This window comes from Mauremys mutica, chromosome 10 (genome assembly GCF_020497125.1).
Source record: "Mauremys mutica isolate MM-2020 ecotype Southern chromosome 10, ASM2049712v1, whole genome shotgun sequence".
Taxonomy (NCBI): domain Eukaryota; kingdom Metazoa; phylum Chordata; order Testudines; family Geoemydidae; genus Mauremys; species Mauremys mutica.
In genome coordinates, this window is record NC_059081.1 from 81,242,331 (window position 1) to 81,259,616 (window position 17,286).

The 17,286-nt window shown below is 48.9% G+C and overlaps 1 protein-coding gene across 1 annotated transcript in view; it reads right to left on the bottom strand.

The window, feature by feature from the left end:
- Positions 1–536: 536 nt before the first annotated feature.
- The window catches only part of DIP2A (disco interacting protein 2 homolog A), a 155,056-nt gene continuing 138,306 nt past the window's right edge, over positions 537–17,286 (bottom strand). The window contains exons 36-37 of the mRNA XM_045032559.1: positions 16,991–17,114; positions 537–2,570 (exon numbers count right to left, since the gene is read on the bottom strand). Of these exons, the coding sequence (XP_044888494.1) occupies positions 2,318–2,570; positions 16,991–17,114 (377 nt within the window). The 3' untranslated portion in view covers positions 537–2,317. The remainder of the gene's footprint in view (positions 2,571–16,990; positions 17,115–17,286) is intronic.

Here is a 17,286-nt window from a genome sequence, read left to right on the forward strand (position 1 = left end):
CGCCATAGGGAGAGGCTTTGTAGCTCATCCAGTGTTCCTAGCCTCCCTCCAAATCCAGTTTACCCCTCAGAATGAAAACCGTCCCTCACTCCTACTGACAGCTGCAGCCAGACTCCTCGCTCAAGCTCTGGCCTAACGAGTTGGGAGAATGTCTCGGGAACTTGCTCCTTTGCCTGCTCAAGAGCTGGGAGTGCCAGCGTGGGACCCGACTGGCAGTGGCTGGTTTTCTTCCTCCTCCTGCAGCACTCAAGTAGAGGGGGAGAGCGACTCCGATGGCTACTGCAATGATTGTGTCTTGAAAATGGTAGTGGTGGTGGACACACAATTAAAATCTAAGAAAGTCCTGATTTAAGTAGTTTTAAAGAAATTCACAACAGAAGTTTTACAGATCTCACTACTGAGCGAAGTATCAAGCAAACCCTAAATGTGGACACAGAACTGCTTTATAGGGACTTTCTATATAGAAAATAGAAAACTTTTTTTGGGGGTGTTAAGATGTAACAACTTTTAACATTTGGCAAATCAAGTTTCCAGTAGTCATTTTCAAATGTTTAATGTGCTTTTTTAAATCTTACTTTACAAGGCAACTTATCTCACTGTCACCAATATATCAATACAAAAATCTTACAATGTTTTATTTGCTAAAAAACTACAACATTAAAATTGGGGTTAAGTAGCTCTTTCCTCTTGCCTGCTGTTTTACTACAAGGATGTCCATTAGTCCATTGCTAAGACTGCCGCATTTAATTCAAACAATAAGTTACACAATTCTGTACATAATTACAACAGAGTCAAATTAGAGTTCCAAGGTATATATCTGTACAGTACACCACAGTCAAACACCATGAGGGAAAAGAGAACTACTGTATGTGACAGCCTGTTTTGAGAAGATGTTCTAGTTTGTTAACCAAGAAGAGTCATTTGGTGTCCTTGTTGGGGAACTGACATCCAGATTTCTTAGGCACTGATCCAGGCACCTTGCCTTGCAGAGAAACCTGTCTGTTTCACCAAACTCATGCATTATTTTAAAAAATCACATAGCCACATAGTCTTTTTTAGCTATATAAAAATAATTATTTGCTAAAGTTGTGCCTCTCTTCAGACATTGGAAGCAGCTGAATGAGTTTACATTCGCTTTCAGAATTAGGTTCACTGTAATAGTAGATCTGGAGAAAATGTCAAGAGGTTGATTGATCAAGCTGGACTCAATCAACTGGATATTTTAGTTTGGTTTCAACAAAAAAAGTTTGTCTATGCACAACAAAAAGATGAAAATTTACACCCTGGCAGATCCAGCTCTCTAATATAAGATGTGTTCCACAGTGAGAAATCATTATCTGAGAACTTTTAGTCCAGTTCAGTATTTTAATTCAGATACTTGGGGAATAATGTATTGGGAGATCATGCTTTCAGGCATTTACACTAATGATTCTGATTCTTTTGGCTTTGGAATGAAAAGAATTGGTCAAAAGTTGGCATTATGCAGGGCAATAATTAACAGCTTAGCACTACGAAAACAAGCAAAGTTACTGTTTAGCTAATATGAAATTATGAAAAACAAGAAAGCAAGCAAGCCTCCTGTATATCAAGTAGTTTAAAACCAGATACTAATTTATCTTTCTACAATAGAGTTTATAATGCTACAGAATCCAGAATGGCACCATGAGTAACCTTGTTAAAGAAGCAGTATTCAGTTTTGCTTGGTACTAAAAGGCTGAACAATAGTATAGTGTTAAATGCAGAATCCAGGATTGGAGTGAGTTGGTTCGTTCTGACTGTGCCAAGTCACTGATTAAAAATAAAAGATGGCTCCACATTTTTAACCTCAGACATGTACAAAAACCATGCAATACAGTAGAGGACAAGGTGGAGATAAGAAAAATTGTGAAAGTTATGTGCCAATGTAGTTACCACACATCCAACCAGAATGGGGAAGAAAACCTGGAGGATGGCTAGCCACAACCTTCCTCACTGTTCCCAAGAGTTGTCTTCAGCTGGTGTTTTCTCCCCACTCCAGTTTTTATGTCCCATTTTGCAGTGCATTAAGATACTCACATTCATAAGTATTATTTAAAAAAAAATGTTCCTTGACAGTTTAACAAATTTCCTTCAAGAATTCCAGTAATTTCTCAGTCTAAGGGAGGAGCTGTAATGGATTGATGAAAGCCAATGCTGTGAGAGAGAAGTTCCATGAAGACTGGCACCTCCTTTTTTCCTAAGGTCTTCAAAAGCTTAAAAAAACGGCAGCGAACTAATGTAGATCCCATTCAGAATGTCCTAGATTTTGGTGCTTCAGCATCAGCGTGGTTTTGTATTTTCACATGTTATAAGCGACATAAATAGGATCCAATTGGTCAGCTAAAAATCCATCTCTCAAGTGCATTCGCTGCTTTTCACCCCGAGAATTGATGGGAATAACTCCCGGGTCCACAATGACAACAACACCCACTATGAGATAATGTTCTTCCAGAACCACATTCGTTACCAGGGCCACCAAGTCCAATGCTTCCTGCTCGGAGCCTTCTAATTCCACAACCACCACCAGCAAGTTGGTCCATGTAAACACAGCGCTGTTGGTACAAAACAAGCATTAATTGTGTGTGTGTGTGTGTGGGGGGGGGGCGCGAAATAAACTAGTATGAATAGCCACCGAAGAAAAAAGTTCTCAGAGATAGAGGCTAATGTGGAAAAAAAAAACCCAACGCTGGGGAAATACTTGAGATAAACAATACAATAAACGTAAACAAACTCTGTTGATATAAAACTAAGTATATAAGAGACAAAAAGGTGGAAGTTATAGTTGAACAAAATCTAACTCTGCCACCTCCTGATTCTGGTTTGTTATTGTCCAACAACATATGAAATATCAAAGTGTATCTTTTCTCCTATAAACAGTCAAGTGTATCTAAGAGAACATGGAACCGTGATTTACAGACTGCGCTGTAATGCAAAACCACACGGGGACAGAGTTAAGACTGAATGTTCAGCTTTAACTTTCTTGATTTCAAAGTATTTACCGTCATTTAGTTATGTTTCATTTAATGTATCCAGACTGTCCAAGGAACAAAAAGGAAACTCTTTTATAATGACTAAATACTAACTGGGTAACTGGCCCCTTAAATGAAACCAGGCCCAGCTCTCCCGTTGCAGCCCAGGTGTGTCCTCACATGGTGTTATCATAGAATCATAGACTATCAGGGTTGGAAGGGACCTCAGGAGGTATCTAGTCCAACCCCCTGCTCAATGAGGAGGGTGGAGTTGCCCCTGCACAAGGGAAACGGCCCAAAGGCAAAGGGGGAGGTCAGAGTCCTGAGAGGGAGACTCCAGGATCAGAGAGAGAAGAGCTGAAGGTATCTAGAACAGTAGAGAGCTCAGAGGCAGAGCACGGCTGGGCGGAGCGCTTCGGCGGGAGGGGCTGTCACTCAGGGGAGGAGCGGTGAGAGTTCCCCAGTGAGCAGTGGAGCCAGAGCAGGCTGGTGAAAGCTGAAGGCAGAGGGTCACCTACAAACTCCCCCAGGCCAGAGAGCTGAAATCAGAGAGCCGCTGAAGGCTGGGGGTGATGGAGGGGTGAGCCCACTGATATCGCCAGGCAAGAGCCAGAGCCCTGCCTGGCAAGGAAACAGGACAGAGAAGCACCCCAGCTGGAGGAACCAGGGCGTGGCGAGAGATGCAAGAGCAGTAACTGGGTGCTGGGCATGGCGAGAGACATCAGAGCTGTACTTGGTGCTGGACTGTTATGGGACCCTGAAAGGTCATTGAGTCCAGCCCCCTGCCTTCACTAGCAGGACCAAGGACTGATTTTTGCCCCAGATCCCCAAGTGGCCCCCTCAAGGATTGAACTCATAATCCTGGGTTTAGCAGGCCAATGCTCAAACCACTGAGCTATCCCTGAATGTATTGTCTGGACTGTGCTGGAGGGATTCTGGTTTATGGTAGTGGGGCTTTTGTAATAAATTAACCCCATGGAAGGTCAATGTGTATACTCCAGAAGCTGTACTAAGTTTATCTGAGGAATCAAGAAGGAAAACGGAGACAAGGGACCGGTTGCAGGGCTGCCCTGAGGCCACCAGGGGGTGCCTGGGAGACAGCCACCAATCCACAAACACCATCAGTAAACTCCACACTTTCAGACTGAAAGGGCTCTATCAGCAAATGGCAAATACACCTGTTAGCATTGTACACTCAGCATGTACAATGTGAAATGCACAACGCAAGAAATCTCTAAGGGATTCTATGTACCTCTAATCCAGCCCTCCAGCTCCATATTTTCTTCCTTCAAACTGAGTTTTTAAGTACGTATTTTGTGGTATGTATCTAATGACTCAGATTATTAAATAGCCTTACTATGGTTTTAAGCCATGTCTACACTATGTGCTTGGGGTGTGATTCCCAACCTGTGTAGACAGACCCCCCGCGCTCGCTCTCACTGAGCTACCGAGTTGAAAATAGTTGTGTAGCTGCAGTAACCTGAGCTAGCCACTCTGAGGTACCCAGGGGTTTGCACTGGGCGAGGGTAGCCTGTGCCGACTGACTGCTGCCTGTGCTACCGCACCGGCATTGCTAATTTTAGCAAGCTAGCTCAGCAACAGTTAGCATGAACGTACGCTGAAAACCCCTAGCTCCAAGGGCAGACACAGCCGAAGGGCCTAACGGGTGATTTATGTTGCTTAAGGCTGGGTTTTTTAAAGGAGCAAAGCACGCAAATCTCACCAAATTCAATGGGTGTTGGGTGCCAAAGTCTCTTAGGTTCCTTTGAAAATCCCAGCCTTTAGCCTAAAGTTTTAAAACTGCCAAACATATTTCACACCAAGAATAGAGCTGGTGGCTCCAGAGTTGGAACACACAGATCAAGAGGCTGCAGTTGGGCAAAGCCTGACTGCTTCCTTTTTAACCAGTTTTGAGAGGTGTTCACAATCGAAGCTGCTGATCCATGCAGACCACATCCATCTACGCATGCTCTTCAGATTTAACATGGGAAGTCTATTGCACAAGTTCACAATGCCAGCTACAAATGCCCTAGCTCACGCAAGCGGTTCTTTTCAAATCATGAAGGGGACTCTCTCAATGATGGCTTTGGTTTTCCAAGCTCCAGCCATTTTTGCTAGAGTCATGCTCTAGAAAGCAGCTAGAATATTTTAAGTGGGAGAACTGTTGTTCCCACCTTCACCTACATTTTCCTGCAACTCAAATAACTGAAGGTATTTTCCTCAAACTTTCAATCACAAATATCACCTTTGACTAGATATCAAACATGGGAAATATCAGTTTCCAAAGACAATTATTTGGGAAAGCTAAGAGAATGGGGGGTTTTCATGATAGGGTTCTTGCAGCTAATTAGAGAGTTCCCCACCATCCTGACCTCTGTGACATGTGTCTTTTTATTTTATAGCATACTATGGAGTAAAAGACCATTAAAACAGGTTGAATTAAAAAGTATGTGTAAACAAATAATTTTGCATGCTTACGTATGTTGATAAAAATACAGAAGTATCTGATAAGACCACAAATTATACACCAAAACTAAAGGCTACACAAATTTACTGATAATTTTCAAATCTTAGCTGTGATACAAGCAATTCTCAAAGTTTCTGCTTGTATGCAACTTTGAAAAAAGTTATTTTCTTAACTGATCATTTAACTAAGCAAGTGAAATTTATGCTCTCATTATGCAGGAGGAGCAAAACATATGGCGTAGCGCAAAGATAAATGTAGCACAAAGTGCTTAGACTGCCTTTCAATTAGTTACAATATATGTTAGTTATGGAGGACGAGCCCACAGAGACGGCCAGTTAAAGTTTGCTATTCCACTAGCTAGGAAAAAAGGTGACGTTAACAGAAGGTTGGATGTTGGGGACATGGAAAATTACAAGAGGGTTACAAGAAAAACAAGAGGGAAATCAGTGAGGGAACCTGCTCAACATTTTAGATGTTCATACACAAATGCAAGGAGAATGGGGAATAAATACGAAGAACTGGAAGTATTAGTACATAAACTACATTATGACTTAACTGGTATCTCAGAGACTTGGTGGGAGAAGTCTCAAGATACAAAATATATTGGAAGTGCAGAATAGGTTATATTGGTGGGAGAGTGTCACTACATGTGAAAGAAAGCAGAGAGTCAAGTGAAGTAAAAATGTTAAATGAACCAAACTGCACCACAGAGTCTCACTGGATAGTAATTCCATGCTTGAATAATAAGAATATAGCAGTAGGGGTACACTACCGACCACCTGACCACGATGGTGATAGTGACTGTGAAATGCTCAGGGAGATTAGAGAGGCTATAAAAATAAACTCAATAAAGGGGGATTTCAACTATCCCCATATTGACTGCGTACATGTCATCTCAGGTTGGGTTGCAGAGATTAAGGTGTCAAAAATTTTTTAATGACTGCTTCTTAGAGCAGCTAGTCCTGGAACCCGCAAGAGGAGAGGCAATTCTCGATTTAGTGGAGCACAGGATCTGGAGCACAGGATCTGATCCAAGAGGTGCATATAGCTGAACTGCTTGGTAATAGTGACCATAACATAATTAAATTTAACATCCCTGTGGTGGGGAAAACACCACAGCAACCCAACACTGTAGCATTTAATTTCAGAACAGGGGACTACACAAAAATGAGGAAGTTAGTGAAACAGACATTAAAAGGTACAGTGCCAAAGGTGAAATCCCTGCAAGCTGTAGGGAAACTCTTAAAAGACACAACAATAGAGGCTCAATTTAAATGTTTGCCCCAAATTAAAACATAGTAAGAGGACTAAAAAGGTGCCACAATGGCTAAACGAAGTAAAAGAAGCAGTGAGAGGCAAAATAACTTCCACTTTTTAAAAGGATGCCAAAGTCTAGTGAGGAAACTAGAAAGGAGCATAAACTCTGGCAAATGAAGTGTAAAAATATAGCAAAGAATCCTGTGGCACCTTATAGACTAACAGACGTTTTGCAGCATGAGCTTTCGTGGGTGAATACCCACTTCTTCGGATGCATCGAAAGCTCATGCTGCAAAACGTCTGTTAGTCTATAAGGTGCCACAGGATTCTTTGCTGCTTTTACAGAACCAGACTAACACGGCTACCCCTCTGATACTTGTAAAAATATAATTAGAAAGGCCAAAAAAGAATCTGAAGAGCAGCTAGACAAAGACTCAAAAAGTAATAGCAAAATTTTTTTTTAAAGTACATCAGAAGCAGGAAGCTGCTAAACAACCAGTGGGGCCACTGGACAATCGAGATGCTAAAGGAGCATTCAAGGACAATAAGGCCATTGCGGAGAAACTAAGTGAATTCTTTGTATCAGTCTTTACGACTGAGATTCCCAACCTGAGCCATTCTTTTACGGTGACAAATCTGAGGAACTGCCCAGATTGAGGTGTCATTCGAAGAGGTTTTGGAACAAACTGATAAACTAAACTATAAGAAGTCACCAGGACCAGATGGGATTCACCCAAGAGTTCTGAAGGAACTCAAATGGGAAATTGCAGAACTACTAACCATGGTATGTAACCTACCATTTAAATCAGCTTCTGTACCAGATGGCTGGAGGATAGCTAATATGACACCAATTTTTTTTAAAAAGGCTTCAGAGGTGATCCCGGCAAATACAGGCCGGTAAGCCTAACTTCGGTATCAGACAAACTGATTGAAACTATAGTAAAGAACAGAATTATCAGACATGTAGATGAAAACGATTTGTTGGGGAAGAGTCAACATGATTTCTGTAAAGGGAAAAGACGGTTACTCACCTGTAGTAACTGTTGTTCTTCGAGATGTGTTGCTCCAATCCATTCCAGTTAGGTGTGCGCGCCGCGCGTGCACAGCATCTCGGAACTTTTTTCCCTAGCAACCCCGGCGGGCCGGCTGGGCGCCCCCTGGAGTGGCGCCGCTATTGCGCTAAATATATACCCCAGCCGGCCCGTCCGCTCCTCAGTTCCTTCTTGCCGGCTACTCCGACAGTGGGGAAGGAGGGCGGGTCTGGAATGGATTGGAGCAACACATCTCGAAGAACAACAGTTACTACAGGTGAGTAACCGTCTTTTCTTCTTCGAGTGATTGCTCCAATGCATTCCAGTTAGGTGATTCCCAAGCCTTACCTAGGCGGTGGGGTCGGAGTGAGACGTGGCGGAGTGTAATACCGCGGAGCCGAAGGCTGCGTCGTCTCGAGACTGCTGCACCAACGCGTAGTGGGAGGCGAAGGTGTGCACCGAAGACCAGGTGGCCGCTCGACAGATGTCCTGGATTGGGACGTTGGCCAGGAAGGCCAGAGATGAGGCGTGTGCCCTCGTCGAGTGTGCAGTGACACGGCCTGGTGGTACACGAGCCAGCTCGTAGCAGGTCCGGATACACGCAGTGACCCAGGAGGAAAGCCCCTGGGAGGATATCGCATCTCCCTTCATGCGGTCAGCCACCGCGACGAACAGCTGGGGCGAACGCCGGAAGGACTTAGTCCGCTCAACGTAGAAGGCGAGCGCCCTACGGACGTCGAGCGTATGTAGCTGCTGTTCCCGAGGCGAGGCATGCGGCTTCGGGAAGAATACCGGGAGGAAGATCTCCTGACTGAGATGGAATGCTGACACCACCTTCGGGAGAAAGGCCGGATGAGGGCGCAGCTGCACCTTGTCCGTATGGAAGACCGTGTACGGCGGATTCGCCGTTAGGGCGCGAAGCTCTGAAACTCGCCTCGCTGAAGTAATGGCCACGAGGAAAGCCGTTTTCCACGAGAGGTAGAGCAGGGAGCATGTGGCCAAGGGCTCGAACGGAGGGCCCATCAGCTTGGTCAACACGAGGTTCAAGTCCCAGGTCGGGGCAGGGCGCCGCACCGGCGGGTACAAGCAGTCCAAGCCCTTGAGGAAACGGGAAACCATCTGGTTCGAGAAGATGGACCGACCTTCCACGGAGGGACGAAAGGCGGATACCGCTGCCAGATGGACTCTCAAGGAGGAGACCGCCAGACCTTGCTCCTTAAGGTTCCAGAGGTAGTCCAGAATGGTAGGGACCGGTACCAGGAAGGGATTAAGACCTCGGTGATCACACCAGAGAGCAAACCTCTTCCACTTCGCCAGGTAAGTGGAGCGAGTGGAAGGCTTTCTGCTCTCGAGCAGGACCTGTTGGACCGCTGCAGAGCAGTCCCTCTCCGTGTGGGTCAGCCACTCAGGTACCAAGCTGTAAGATGGAGGGACTGCAGGTTTGGATGGTGGAGTCTGCCGAAATCCTGGGTGATGAGGTCCGGCCACAACGGAAGAGGGATGGGCTCCCGAACGGAGAGCTCGAACAGCAGGGTGTACCAGTGCTGCCTCGGCCAGGCCGGCGCGATCAGAATGACGTGGGCCCGGTCTCTCCGAAGCTTCAGGAGCACTCGGTGCACGAGCGGAAAGGGAGGGAAGGCGTAGAGGAGGCGATCCCTCCAGTGATAAAGGAAGGCGTCCGACAGGGAGCCTGGCGAGCGACCTTGGAATGAGCAAAACCGGTGGCACTTCCTGTTGTCTTTGGAGGCGAAGAGGTCTACTTGGGGAAACCCCCACCTCCGGAAGATTGTGTGGACGACATCTGGACGGAGAGACCACTCGTGGGAGAGGAACGACCTGCTGAGATGATCGGCCAGCGCGTTCTGCACTCCCGGAAGAAAGGATGCTTCCAGGTGAATTGAGTGGGTCACGCAGAAGTCCCACAGGAGCATCGCTTCCTTGCAGAGGGGGGAGGAGCGGGCTCCGCCTTGCTTGTTCACATAGAACATCGCGGTGGTGTTGTCCGTGAATACTGTCACACAACGACCTTGGAGGCGGGCGCAGAAGGTGCGACAGGCCAGGCGGATGGCGCGTAGCTCGCGAACGTTGATGTGCAGGGCGAGCTCCTGGACCGACCACAGGCCCTGCGTGTGGAGATCGCCCAGGTGGGCCCCCCAACCGAGCGCTGAGGCGTCCGTGGTCAAAGTAGCGGACGGCCGAGGAGGGTGAAATGGGACTCCCGCACACATGACGTCCGGGTCGAGCCACCAGCGGAGGGACTCGAGGGTCGTCCTGGTGACCGTGACCACCATGTCGATGGGGTCTCGATGAGGGCGGTACACCGACGCGAGCCAAGACTGGAACGGGCGGAGGTGGAGCCGCGCGTATGCTGTGACATACGTGCACGAAGCCATGTGGCCCAGGAGGCGGAGGCAGGAGCGCACCGTCGTGGTTGGGAAGGCGACGAGGTCCCGGATGATGGAGACCATCGTGTGGTGCCGAGCGCGAGGGAGGCAGGCTCTGGCCGTCGTGGAGTCGAGGACCGCTCCGATGAACTCCACCCGCTGCGTCGGAATCAAAGTGGACTTCTCTGTGTTGATGAGAAGACCGAGCCGCTGAAAGAGAGACAGGATCTCTGCCACGTTGCCCATCACAAGTTGCCGGGACTGGCCTCGAACCAGCCAGTCGTCGAGATACGGATAAACGTGCATCTGACGACGTCGGAGGGCTGCGGCGACCACCGCCATGCATTTGGTAAACACCCTCGGGGCTGTGGACAGTCCGAACGGCAACACCATGAACTGGTAGTGGGTGTCGTTGAGCACAAACCGAAGGTAACGACGATGCGGAGGATAGATCGCGACATGGAAGTAGGCGTCCTTCATGTCGAGGGCGGCAAACCAGTCTCCCGGATCCAGAGAGGGAATGATGGTCCCCAGAGTGACCATGCGAAACTTGGGCTTGAGCAGGTACTTGTTCAGCTCTCGAAAGTCCAGAATAGGGCGTAGCCCGCCTTTCGCTTTGGGGATGAGAAAATAACGGGAGTAGAATCCCCTGCCCCTTCTGTCCTGAGGCACTGCCTCTATGGCACCCACGCTCAACAGAGTCTGGACCTCCTGTAGGAGGAATTGCTCGTGAGAGGGGTCCCTGAAGAGGGACAGGGAAGGTGGATGGGAAGGCGGGGGCGAAACAAATTGCAGGCGGTATCCCGACTGGACTGTCTGGAGCACCCAGTTGTCCGACGTTAACCGGGACCACGCCGAAAAGAAATGGGAAAGGCGATTGTGAAACAGAGGGGAAGGATCCGGTTGGGAGAGTGATGGGCCGTCCTCGAGCGTCCCATCAAAAGGCCTGCTTGGCGCCCTGAGGGGCCTTTGAAGCGGCCTGGCCCTGGTTGCGGCGGTTGCCGGACGGTCGACGGCGATTTTGGGCCGGACGTCGGCTGTTGTAGGGCCGATACCGGGACTGGTAGGCCGGTCGGGAGGGCTGTGGTCTGAAGGGCCTACGCTGCGTCGCCGGCGTATGCATGCCTAACGTGCGTATCGCGATATGGCCGTCCTTTAAAGTTTGGATCCTAGAATCCGTCTTCTCAGAGAACAGCCCTTTAGTGTCAAAGGGGAGGTCCTGCAACGTGTATTGGACCTCCGGCGGCAGGGTGGAAGACTGCAGCCAGGCGATACGCCGCATCGTGACCCCGGAAGCCAAGGTCCTCGCCCCCGAGTCTGCAGCGTCGAGTGCGGCCGAAATAGAGGATCTGGACGATCTTCGTCCCTCCTCCAACATGGCCGCGAACTCCTGTCGGGAGGCTGACGGCAGGAGCTCGGTGAACTTCGCCAGGGACGTCAGGATGTCAAAGACGTACCTGGCGAGGAGGACCATCTGGTTGGCAATCCTCATTTGCAGGCCTCCTGCAGAATAGACCTTTCGGCCCAGCAGGTCCATACGCTTCGCGTCCTTCGACTTGGGCGCGGAAGCCGGTTGACCGTGCCGCTCCCTGTCATTAACCGACTGGACTACCAGGGAGTCCGGGGTCGGATGCATGTACAAGTATTCATAGCCCGTGGGAGGGACAGAGTACTTTCGCTCAACCCCACGGGCTGTAGGGGGCACGGATGCTGGTGTCTGCCAGATAGTGGTGGCGTTCTTTTGCACCGTCCGTACAAACGGAAGTGCAACCCTCACCGGCGTGTCGGCCTCAACCACATTGGTGATAGGGTCCTCGTCCTCGTGCACCTCCTCTATGGGCAAGGCCATTGCCGTCGCCACACGACGAAGGAGGTCCTGGTGAGCTCTTACGTCAATTGGCGGAGGCTCCTTAGTTGTTGCACCGGCCATCGCCTCATCAGGCGAGGACGAGGAGGACAACCCTTGGACGACCGGTTCGTCAGAGGGGTTCACCACCTGCCCACCTGAGGGTGCGGGCTGTGTCTGGTCCTGGGATTCCGACGCCACAGCATCCGCCGCCTGTGGCGAAGGGGCCGGTCTGGAAATCGTCGCCTCTGGGGCTCTGCGCTCCGCCGTGGGAGGCCTAGGTGGAAAAGGCACCCCCTGGGCCTCGTACTGGGCCCATGGCACCCAAAAGCCCCACGGTTGTGCCCCTTGAGGATTGTCCCGTGGGGTGGACGGCAGGAGTCCGTAGCCATGCGTGCCCGAAGCGACCGACTCGGGTCGAGAAGGCCAGGGCGGTGCCGAAGCACTCGCAGAGTGCGCTGCCGAATGGGGCAGTCCGTCCCCGGGAGGCAGAGAAGCGCGAGGTTGCTCCGGCCGGTACCGGGTAGGGGACCTGGAGTAGCGTCCGCCACGGTGCCGGGAGCTCGACCGGTGCCGGGAGCCCGACCGGTGCCGGGAGCTCGACCGGGATTGAGATCGACGGTGCCACGAACGTGCGCGCGAATCACGGTGCCGGGAGCGGTGCCGGGACGGCGATCTCTGATGGCGCCGACGCGATGGCGACCTGGATCTCGTGCGGCGTCGGGAGTACGACCGGTACCGCGATGACGAGCGGTACCGGGACTGCGACCGGCGTTTTGATGGCGACCGGTACCGCGAAGGTGAGCGGTGCCGAGATCGCGAGCGCCTGGATGGAGACCTGCCGCGGGACCGGTAACGAGACCGGGACCGGGAGCGACGTCCATGCTGCCTGTCCAGGGACGGTGGCCGGGTCATCCTGGCCGGTTTCCCCGCCGACACGACAGCCCGCACCGGCGGTGCCGGGGGCCGGAGGCCTGGTGCCTCTATCAGCTGGATCAGGTCTCTTGCAGAGGCGAATGTCTCCGGCGTTGATGGTAGCCGGGGCTCAACCGCGGACGGTACCGGGGAGCGTGGCGGTGCCGGACTCGACGGGCCTTGCGGCGCCGGAGTCAAGGGTCCGGTGCACGGTCCGTGCACTGGCACCGCAGGTGCCGCCGACTGCGCAACCTTTCTTGCAGAGTCCTCAGAGCGGGCCTGTGCTACTGCTTTCGACTGCCTGTGCTGCTTCTTCGGCGAAAGCGAGCGGTGCTGCGACTGCTTAGCTGCCTTCTGTATTGGCGGCGCCGCGGAGGTGGAGCGGCTCAGTGCCGCCGGTGCGCTCTGCACCGAGGCAGTTCGCGGTGCCGGCGCAGACGGTGCCGGTGGTCGAAGCGACGCTTCCATTAAGATCTGCTTTAGACGGATGTCCCGCTCCTTTCGGGTCCGCGGTTTAAAAGTCAGGCAGATTGAACACTTAACTATATACAAGAGATACAAACGCTAGGGATCGTGGAGAACGAAGAGCACTCCACAGTTCCAACTGGCCGTCACGGGCGGTAAGAAGGAACTGAGGAGCGGACGGGCCGGCTGGGGTATATATTTAGCGCAATAGCGGCGCCACTCCAGGGGGCGCCCAGCCGGCCCACCGGGGTTGCTAGGGAAAAAAGTTCCGAGATGCTGTGCATGCGCGGCGCGCACACCTAACTGGAATGCATTGGAGCAATCACTCGAAGAAGAACTTGTGCCTCACCAATCTACTAGAATTCTTTGAGGGGGGTCAACAAGCATGTGGACAAGGGTGATCCAGTGGATATAGTGTCTCTCACCAAAGGTTCTTAAGCAATCTCATGGGATAAGAGGGAAGGTTCTCCCCTGGATCAGTAACTGGTTAAAAGATAAGAAACAGAGGGCAGGAATAAATGGTCAGTTTTCTGAATGAAGAGATGTAAATAGTGGTGTCCCCCAAGGTCTGTACTGGGACCAGTGCCGTTCAATGTATTCATAAATGATCTGGAAAAAGGGGTAAACAGTGAGGTGGCAAAATTTGCAGATGACAGAAAATTGCTCAAGACAGTTAAGTCCCAGGCAGACTGTGAAGAGCTACAAAGGGATCTCACAAAACTGCGTGACTGGGCAACAAAATGGCAGATGAAATTCAGTGTTGATAAATGCAAAGTAATGCACATTGGAAAACATAATCCCAACTATACATATAAAATGATGGGGTCTAAATTAGCTGTTACCACTCAAGAGAGAGATCTTGGAGTCAGCGTGGATAGTTTTCTGAAAACAGCAGCAGCAGTCAAAAAAGCTAACAATGCTGGGAATCATTAGGAAAGAGAGAGATAAGAAGAGAGGAGATCTCATATTGCCTCTATATAAATCCATGGCAAACCCACATCAAAAAGATATATTGGAGTTGGAAAAGGTACAGAAAAGAGCAACAAAAATGACTAGGGGTATGGAATGGCTTCAATATGAGAGTTCATGATTCTAAGGAAAGGAAGGAGTGAGAGCAGCAGAATAAGGACAATGGGCTTGAAAAAAGCAGGCTTTAACAAACTCAAGAGAACTGGTAGGTCCCATGGGAAGAAAATCTAAGTTAAAAAAAGGAGTTCAGGAGAACTGGCAGTTTCTCAAGGAGACCATATTAAAAGGTACAACTGTAAACCAATGCGAAGGGAAAACAGGAGGAACAGTAACAGCCAACAGGGGTATGTCTACACAGCAATCTAGATTCCTGTAGCTGGCCCATGCCAGCCAACTTGGGCTTGTAGAGCTCGGGCTGCGGGGCTGTTTTGTTGCTGTGGAGGCTTCTGGGCTCAGACTGGAGCCAGGGTCTAGGACCCTGTGAGGTGGGAGGAGCCCAGAACTCGGGTCTCCAGCCCAGCCTGGAAGTCTACACAACAATGAAACAGCCCTGCAACCAGAGTGGGCTGGCATGGGCCAGTCACAGGTTTTTCCTTGCTGTGTAGACATATCCTATGGTTCCACCAGGAGCTCTTTAGTGACCTGAAAATCAAAATGGAATCCTACAGAAAGTGGAAACGTGGACAAATTGCTCAAGACGAGTACAAGAGAACAGCATAAACACGTAGGGACAAAATCCAGAAGGGTAAGGCATGAAAGGAGTTACACCTAGCAAGGGACATAAAAGGCAATAAGAAGTTGTTCCTGAAATACATTAGGAGCAAAAGAAAGATAAGGGAAAGTATGGATCCTCCACTTAGCAGGGAAGGAGAGCTAATAACTGACGTGAAGAAAGCTGAGGGGTTTAATGCCTATTTTGCTTCAGTTTTCACTGAAAATGTTAATGGTGACCAGATACTTAACACAATTAATATTAACAACAAGGAAAGGAACACAAGCCAACATAGGGAAAGAGCAGGCTAAAGAATATTAGATAAGTGAGATGTATTCAAGGCTGAAGCAATCTCAGAACTGTTAATAATTATCTTTGAGAACTCCTGCAGGTCCTAGAACACTGGAGACGGGCTAACACAGTACTTATCTTTAAAAAGGGGGAACAGAGAGAACCCAAGGAATTACAGACCAGTCAGCCTAATTTTGAAACCTGGAAAGTTACTGGAACACATTAAGCAGCAATCAATTCGTATGTCCTGGAGTATAATGGGATTATCCGGAATTGCCAGAATGGATTTGTCAAAAACAAATCATGTCAAACCAATCTGATTTCCTTGGATTATGGACCCAGTGGACAGGGGGAAGCAGTAGCTGTGATACATCTTGATTTAGTAAGGCTTTTTGACACAATCCCACATGACATTCTCACCAGCAAACTAGGGAAACGTGGTGTAGATGAAATTACTATCAAGTGGATACACAACTGGTTGAAAGACTGTACTCAGTGAGTAGTTATGAAGGATTCGCTGTCAAACTGGGAGGGTGTATTTATTGGGGTCCCACAGGGATCAGTTCTGGGTCTGGTACTATTCAATATTTTCATTAATGACTTGGATAATGGGAGTGGAGTATATGCTTATAAAATCTGCAGCTTACACCAAGATGGGAGGCACTGCACGCACTTTGGAGGACAGGACTAGAATTCTAAATGACCGTGACAAATTGGAGAATTGGCCTGAAATCAACAAAATGAAATTCAGTAAAAACAGGTGGAAAGCACTCCACTTAAGAAGGAAAAATCAAATGCACAACTACAAAATGGGAACTACCTGGCTAGGCGGTCGTACTCCTGAAAAGGATCTGGTAGTTATAGTGGATCACAAATTGAATATGACTCAGTAATGTGATACAGATGCGAAAAAGGCTAATACAATTATGGGGAGTATTAACAGGAGTATCGTATGTAAGACGAGAGGTAATTGTGCTGTTCTACTCAGCAGTGGTGAGGCCTCAGGTGGAGTAGTGTCCCCAATTCTGGGTGCCACATTAAGGAAAGATGTGGAGAAATAGGGGAGAGTCCAGAAGAGAGCAACCAAAATGATAAAAGGCTTGGAGGAAAGGTTAAAAAAAGGCATGGTTGGTCTTCAGAAAATATGAGGGCTGTTATAAAGAGGACAGGGATCAATTGTTTCATCCATGTTCACTGAAGGTAGTACAAGAAATAATGGGCTTAAATCAGCAGCAAGGGAGATTTAGGTTATATATCACGGAAAACCTGCTAACTATAAGGGTAATTAAAGCATTGGAAGGTTTTAAAAACAGGTTGGAGTAACACCCGTCGGGGATGGTCGAGGTTTACTCGGCCCTGCCCCAGCACAGGGGGCGGGATTTGATGACTTCTCAAGGTCCCTTCCAGCCCTGCAGTTCTACGATTTTAACTGCTCTCTGCAGGCCTACATTTTTGTTTTCACTCCTAGCTGGTGTAACAAGCAATTTAATTTTTTTTATTTCTGTCAGACAAAAGTATAAACCAACAAGGTGGGTGAGAGGGCTCCTGGCAAGTTACCTATGGAGCATTCTCGGTTGCAAAATCTGGGCTTTGATGCTTTAAAAAAAGAAAAGAACACAAAGAAAAATGTCTTAACGGAAAATGTATATAGCTCTGAACCTCTTACCATTCAGCAATACTTTTGTGAGCTCTGATCACAGAGGTCTCAATATCAATGGGATGATACCTCATTCCTCTCAGCTCCAGTGTTTCATCCAAGGAGCCTACCACATACAGGGCATCATGCCTCTCTGGAAACGGTGAAGACATTGAGGTTATCAATAAATGTGAAAAACAGAAAGTCTCAAATTCACATGTATGTACATTAATCATCTGGCCTAACATTTTCATGGCCCATTTCCTAGGAGGAAAAGCGGCATGTAATAGATAGGATGCTCTGCCATTTGGGAGAACTGTGTTTAG